An 8,050-nucleotide genomic window follows, 5' to 3' on the forward strand; every position below is an offset into this window, starting at 1 on the left:
GTCTTTGCCGGCAACGCTCGATCTATGTCTATTTACTGCGATTGTTTGCGCCAGATTAGAGACGCTGTAGGGATAGGAAGTGGAGACGGAAAAAATACAATGGACAATTATGTTAGCAGAGTTACAGCGTAAAACTGCAGACCCGCACTGTAATGGCACCCGACGAGGGTAAATACGTGTAAGTAAATACATGTGTAGACGGACACACGTGGCTTGCTTCGCACAGCTCCTTCTCCCTCAAAGTGAGGCTCTTCATTTAGAACACGCCCCAAAATCAAATCATTATAATACACACGCCACTCACAGGTGGCGTTCAATCAAGTATCAATCAATAATTCAATCAAAGCATCAGACGGCATAATTAAACAATATTATCCGAAATAGAAATAAAGTTACAATTAACCCATTTTGGGCGGGACGGGAACCCCTTTTGGCGTAAGCATTATGTTATGCTTTAGCTATTGAAAAATAGCAGATCTACATAGCGCGCCACCGAGTGTCGCACCACGAGTTTGTAGCTCTGCTATTTTTGAAAAATAGAAGAACGACTGACTGATAGAAACATAACCTTTTCAGAAAACTGTCAGGATTTAGAAGACATTTATAGAATCGTTCCCAGGTCAAAATGGGTTAAGAGCATAACTCTAAAAAAATAAAATAAAGAATATGCTAAGAGAACGGGAGTGAAGAAGGAAGGAAAGGCGTATGAGAGAGGGGGAAACTAGTGTAAAGGAGCGGCGAGAGGAAGAGGGGTAGTGTGCATCAGCGTGCATAATGTGAGTGAAAGGCAGTTATAGTGAGGCTGACCTTTCCATGGCCAGATTAGATTGGCCTGCCAAGACTGCTTAGAGGGACAGATAGTAGCACTGGGAGTGTGCATGGCTCACACACTGACACACACGCACACGCACGTTAGCCAAGAACACACCACCACCACCACATATATTACTGCCTACACATGACGGGCAAAGTGAAGACCGTGCGATGACCCGATAGCAGCCATGTATGGTATAGCGTGCACCACCTGAACCCGCCGGGTTATGTGCAAGGCGTGCCGAGTTAAGCCGTACTTATTTGTCCATGAAGGAAATGTCAGTCGTCTTGAGTTGGAATGGTTTACAGCTGTTTAACCCATTCTGACCGGGAACTCATTTTGGTGTTAGCATCATGTTATGCTTTAGCTATTGAAAAATAGCAGATCTACAAGCTCATAGCGCGCCACCGAGTGGCGCGCTACGAGCTTGTAGGTCTGCTATTTTTTGAAAAATCGAATAACGACTGACATTTTTAGAATCTGATCTCAGGTCAGAATGGGTTCATCAGACCAGTGTGTGTCCAGTGGAAACCTCGTATGAATCTGATCTCAGGTCAGAATGGGTTAAACGGGTCTTCTCTGGGTGTTTGTACTCGCTGTAGTCCCGTTTCACAACAAGGGCAGGCTGTGAGGACAAGTTACCGTACCTACCGTTAAGTAAGGTTTTACCCCTTTCTAATAAATAAGACATGAGGCATTTATTCATCATTCATGGTAGCACATGTTTATACAAAGAATGGGTAGAATTCCAATATATATCAAAATAGATATACCTACTCAATCCTTGCCAAACATATTCGCTAATGATCGTATTCCGCAAACAACAAATGGAAAACCTTTTTGTCACATTTTCACTTGAACATATTGTACAACATTGTTCTGATATTCAAAATGTCCATTTTTCTCACAAGTATGAAATGAAATGCATGCCATGGAAGTATGAAAACGATTTTTCCCATTCTCTCAATTCCCTTAATCCCTAAACCCAGAACTAGTACATCTTAAAACTAGATTTGTACCCATATATCCTCCACCCTTCTCTCTCCTCCCAGTGGTCTAACCGAGACCCCCACCCACCAGCCCCTTCTCTCCCTGACCACCGAGCCACAGCATCCACAGCTTGATCAATTGATTAGATTAACAATGATTCCTCTCTCTCTCTCGCTCGCTCGCTCGTTCTCTCTCACATTAGTGGTCAGGAGTCATCCGTCTACCCCGTTCGGCCATCCATTTTGGTCACTCGTCCACTTCAGATTGATGAAAAGGCCCTGTGTCGTTCGTTCACAACTTAACACCTGTGTCGCTCTGCTCTCGCCTGGCTGGGCTGTCCCGGTGCATTCTGGGAAAGACGGCTGTCTCTCGTGGGCCTCTTAACCCATTCTGACCTGAGATCAGATTCATACGAGGTTTCCACTGGACACACACTGGTTTGATTAACCCATTCTGACCTGAGATCAGATTCTAAAAAATGTCAGTCGTTCTTCGATTTTTCAAAAATAGCAGACCTACAAGCTCGTAGCGCGCCACTCGGTGGCGCGCTATGAGCTTGTAGATCTGCTGTTTTTCAATAGCTAAAGCATAACATGATGCTAACACCAAAACGGGTTCCCGGTCAGAATGGGTTAATTGGGACTTTTCCGCGTGTGTCGTGCATTTCCACTTGACTAAACGATCAACATCCACAAACAATGAGCTGACCATACAGTTCCTTAAGGGTGATTACTACTTACTTGTGTCAAGTTGTGTGCCGTTAAAATAGCACATCTACAAGCTCACAATGTTGTTGTACTGTGACGTGTTGTGAGCTTGTAGATCTGCTATTTTTGGTGTGCGACACTGGCACGCAACCAAGTACAAATCCAGGCTTTAGCCTCATGTTCATCCTGACAGAGTGAACCCTGTTTTACTGTATGTCCACATGTGAGGACAGGACATAATTTTTACGCACTGTATCAGTACCTATGCCTTCTGAGTGTATGCATTACGTTGTACCCCGAGAAGTTCCAAGTCAGATTTACGCAGCGCGGCGGCCATTGTTCCCATATGTTCCCCCTCGGCCACCGGGACCAAATAAAAGTTAAAAGGTCCTTTTTATTTGAACAATAAAAACCATGGGCCAGTTGTAAAAGGGCTCGGCATCGCTGCCGCGTTTTATACCCCTCCCTTTTTCACGACAGCTTTTAGTCCATCAGTGGTTACTAGTCTCTCTGTTCCTTCCTCGACGTGTGTCTCTCTCTCTCCTCCTCCTCCTCCTTTCTTCTCCGGTGGGTTGAGGGACGAATTACGGAGAGTTTTAGAGATGGGGTTGTTTTTAGTCCTTGCAGATCCGCCAGTAGAAAAAGGTCCCAATTTTGGCGAATTGACACAAGAACGTCAACGCGGTGAGAGCTGCTGCCGTTAGAAGTCTAGTCCGCAAACCAGTAGAGTGCCTGAATAAGATGTCTAGCGACTGAGGCTAGGCCTGTGTCAGAGACACACACACACACACACACACACACACACACATACGTCCAGACAGACCACTCTAGTCCAGTGGAGGGCATGTAGGAATTGGGGCAGGTGTAAATAAGATGGCTGTCGGACCTGTCACTGGTTCACATGTGTGCACACACGCATGCACGCACGTGCACACACACACAGACACTGTCTTGCAGTTGGATAGACAGCCCAGCCACATACACATGTGCCTTGGGGACAGGACGCAAGTGACAGATGGACACGCGCACAGCCACATGTCTTAAGTGACAGATGGACAGACAGCCTCACACGCGTACAGAAAAGGGGAGAGAGGCAACACGCACACACACACACACACACACACACACACACAGCTGCCTGTGCAATTAAGTACAGCTGAAACAAAGAGTCAGGCTTTATCCTTATAGTTATCCTGAAACTTAAGGACCTCTGGAATTGTCTGTATTTGGCCGTGGACCCTCATTTGAAAATATCTTGTTCCAGGGACCCCCCCCCCCCAGAAGCAAATATTTGAGTTAAAAACATTCACTGTGAAATATTCAAAGACAAAAATAGCACATCTACAAGCTCTGCGCTATGAGTTTGTATATATCTGCTATTTTTCCCAATAGCTAAAGTATAAAATACTTTAGCTATTGGTCTTCTACAAGCGAAATAGAACAAGAGTCTGGTGGCAGCAGTATCCGACAGCAGGCTACTGTCCCCTGAGTTAAACTCTCCTCTTCCAACCCCTCTCTCTCTCTCTCTCTCTCGCCACACCAGGAACGGGCTTGGCCATGTGCAACCCCAAGGAGAGTCTACTGTCCCCTGAGTTAAACTCTCCTCTCCCAACCCCTCTCTCTCTCTCTCCTAACACCAGGAACGGGCTTCGCCATGTGCAACCCCAAGGAGAGCGGCGGTCAGTCACTGAGTTAAACTCTCCTCTCCCACCCCCTCTCTCTCTCTCTCTCTCTCTCTCTCTCTCAGGAACGGGCTTCGCCATGTGCAACCCCAAGGAGAGCGGCGGTCAGTCACTGAGTTAAACTCTCCTCTCCCACCCCCTCTCTCTCTCTCTCTCTCTCTCTCTCTCTCTCTCTCTCTCAGGAACGGGCTTCGCCATGTGCAACCCCAAGGAGAGCGGCGGTCAGTCACTGAGTTAAACTCTCCTCTCCCAACCCCCTCCCTCTCTCTCTCTCTCTCTCTCTCTCGCCACACACAGGAACGGGCTTCGCCATGTGCAACCCCAAGGAGAGCGGCGGTCAGTCACTGAGTTAAACTCTCCTCTCCCACCCCCTCTCTCTCTCTCTCTCTCTCTCTCTCTCTCTCTCAGGAACGGGCTTCGCCATGTGCAACCCCAAGGAGAGCGGCGGCGGCGGCGACAGCGACGCGGACCTGGACGTGGACGGAGACGACACGCTGGAGTACGGCAAGGCCCAGTACACGGAGGCCGACATCATCCCCTGCTCCGGAGCCGGGGAGGACCAGGGAGAGGCCCGGGAGAGGGAGGCGCTACGTGGGGCCGTGCTCAAGTACGTCTGTACCAAGACACACACACACACACACACACACGGCTGCCTTGTTCTGTGGATCATTGTCGCTTACGTTTTTAGGATATTGACAGATTCACTTCAAAGGTCGAGGCTCGGTACATAAATAAAACAAGTCGGCAATCGTTCTGCCGATCATTATAATGTGTGTAAAGTGTCATTATAGCATTTTGTTACACAATGCTGTATAAATTCAATGTATTTTTCTATAACGTGGTATGGTCATTGGTCAATTGTATCTGCTGTTAAATGTACTATAAGCTTCTAGAATGGTGCAGCAGTTGGACCATTGTATATGACATGTTATATCACTTTCTGTGTGTGTTGCAGTGGTGGGATGCCTTCCAACAGGATAACACCAGAGTTCTCCAAATGGTCCAACGACGGTAAGGATTGTAAAATAAAAAATATCTTAAGCACTGATGCACACATTTAATACAAAGCCACACACACACCGAAGACAAACCAACTGACGAGTCCAAAGCAAACACAGATTGAATTGAATTTAGAGATGGATTGCACGGCAATTTGTCGCTTCCTGGAAATAACAGCCATGCATCACAGCTGCAAGGTTTTTCCAAAACGGATGTTTTTAAATGCGACGTGTGGCTGTAAATTTCTTTTTTTTAATCTTTTACCAAGAAAAGAAAGTAACCAGAAATAATAAATGTAATTGGCTATATGCACACAGAATCTACAACATTTCTCTCAGAGTTACACACCCGTACGTAAAGGGGCCATTTGGTATTTTGGAACTGACTCAAGGACACTTTGAGACCCTGGTGTAGCCAGCGTGTTTCCAGTGAGAACTATGCTCAATAGCAGCACCCTGAGTCTGTCCAAAATGGCGTGTGTGCATAGAGCCCATTGTCAAGTGGTGTGTGTGCTTTGTCCCTCCAGAGATGCCGTCGACCAGCAACGGCGAGTGCAGCAAGACGGACCCCAACACCCCTTCGTCATCCTCCTCTTCGTCCTGCAACGCCCCGCGCACCTGTAAAAACAGCGAGATTGAAAAGTAAGGTTTACACACGGATACCGTCGCGCACACACACAACCATATCGCTGGGCTGAAACCTTGTATGTCCAATATTTCCACTGTTTTGTTCGTGAATGAACGCCCGCCTTCGTCATGCTACACTGGTGTTGCCTAAAGGTTGCCGAAACATCTGAGATGATGCAATGCATAGACCGGCTATTTTTGTTCTTTTAACAAGAGCTTGTGATAATTACAACTTAATTGGCACACAGTCTTTTTATCCCATGTCCTGAAAATTACGGTATGAGGTTTACACCCCACAGTGATATGTACACACATGCACACACACACACACACACACAGAGTGATGTACTAAAAAGAGTGAGATCGAAAATGACTATCCACGACCAGAATCCAAAATACTGTGTGCAGCCAGACTCTCTCTCACACGCATACACACACACACACACACACACACACACACACACACACACACATAATTTCATGACTTTCTGATGAGTTTCCTCACTTGTGGGAGAGCCGCTTCTAGGAGGGTCATAAATGATGCATTTTGTGTGAAATTCTCATTTTTCTAACATTGCACGCACGCGAGTGTGTATGCGTGTGTGTGTGTGTGTGTGTGTGTGTGTGTGTGTACGTGCATGAGTGTGTGTGTCAGAGAGAGACGACAGGGAGGGTCTCTCCAGGTATTGATCTTCTCTGCAGTCCCGTTCTGTCTGAGCACAGATCTCGCCTGGAATCTTTAATAGACACACACACACACACACACACACACACACACACACACACACACACACACACACGTTACAGCAAGGTTTCTCCTAGTGGGTGCAGTGACACCAGTCCAGTCCAGTGGTAATATCTGGAATGTTCACCAAAACTGTTCAAAATTGTTCTTCGGGACATACAGTATGCCCGGGGAGAAATTGCACGTACTGTATGTATACCCCCTGGCCTGAACATTTGTCATTTGTAATTCATTAATTATACCCTAAATTTGAGTGAAAAGTCTAGTCTGGGTCCGTCCTCGGACGAACCCTCCGTCGCCACTCCTGGTCGTCCCGGTTCTGCGTACATTTGGCCAGCTTGACGGTACTTTTGCGATCCTGCAAAAGTACCGACAAGTACCGACCCCAGGGGTCCTTGAGGGAGCTCCAGGGGGTCCCCGGCTAAATGATAGTTTGGAGCCAAATGGACCCTTATGGGTCTGTAACTCTGAGAGTGTACAAATGGAACCAAATGGTCCATTTGGTTCCACACACACACACACCATAGATTAGAATATGTGCGTGCGTGTGGGAGAGAGAGTGTGAGTGAAAGGCCAGTGCTCCTTAATTCCCTCATTTCCATCTCCTCATCCATATTCTGCCACAAGAAAACAATCACACACACACACACACACACACACACACACACACACACACGTGTCACCCTGCATGGGTAATAGGGGTCAGCTCATTGCAGTGAGGAGAGGGAGAGACGGAGAGTAGAAAAGAGAGGGACGGGTGAGCGAGAGGAGGAGGAGGGGGTGGGAGGGGGAGGGAAGTGTGGGGTGGTTGGTTGGTTGGTTGATTGCTTGCTTCTGCATGTCTGGCATATTCCCCTGTCCTTTTGCTCCCATGCTATTACCACACACACACACACACACACACACACACACACACACACACACACACACACACAGCTTGTCTGGGCGAGTCGGGGTCTGCGTTCCTCGGGTCGGCCTGTTAGCCCCTCATCCTGCTTCTTTGGGCGTAAGTGATTTCCCTTGTCCAAGCTAAGGTCCCCCTTATTATTATACCCAATGAAAATATTCATCACTCTCTTCCTCACTCACTCCACCCCTCTCCTCCACCTCCCTCCTCCCCTCCATCTCCCTCCTCCCCTCCATCTCCCTCCTCCCCTTACATCACCCCCCCCCCCCCCCCCTCACAGTCACAGTGAAATATCCCACATTATAATTTTATTGTGTAGAAACAGCGCAGTAGAATGTTACAGCAGATTTCTCATTATATTATGATGTTATGGATTGATGGCATATAGGTAAACATAATTTGTCCTGCTAGCCGTGTTGCTAGTAGCTTAGGACGTGCATACAGTCGTTCACACACGTACACTGACAGAGAGACAGACACACATTCACTCTCTCTCTCTCTCACACACACACACACACACACACACACACACACACACACACACACACACACACAGGCTTTCTCTCTTTCCGTTGGGAGG

General features: G+C 47.4%; 1 protein-coding gene across 2 annotated transcripts in view; it reads left to right on the forward strand.

Moving 5' to 3' along the window:
• Nucleotides 1-8,050, forward strand: part of rnf220a (ring finger protein 220a) — a 247,225-nt gene that overhangs the window by 216,352 nt on the left and 22,823 nt on the right. For both annotated transcript variants that reach the window (XM_080778063.1, XM_080778064.1), the window contains exons 10-12: nucleotides 4,602-4,800; nucleotides 5,149-5,204; nucleotides 5,719-5,833. In XM_080778063.1, the coding sequence (XP_080634189.1) occupies nucleotides 4,602-4,800; nucleotides 5,149-5,204; nucleotides 5,719-5,833 (370 nt within the window). The remainder of the gene's footprint in view (nucleotides 1-4,601; nucleotides 4,801-5,148; nucleotides 5,205-5,718; nucleotides 5,834-8,050) is intronic.

The sequence above is a fragment of the Protomyctophum bolini genome (assembly GCF_963924005.1).
Source record: "Protomyctophum bolini genome assembly, chromosome: 12".
In the NCBI taxonomy this organism is placed as follows: domain Eukaryota; kingdom Metazoa; phylum Chordata; class Actinopteri; order Myctophiformes; family Myctophidae; genus Protomyctophum; species Protomyctophum bolini.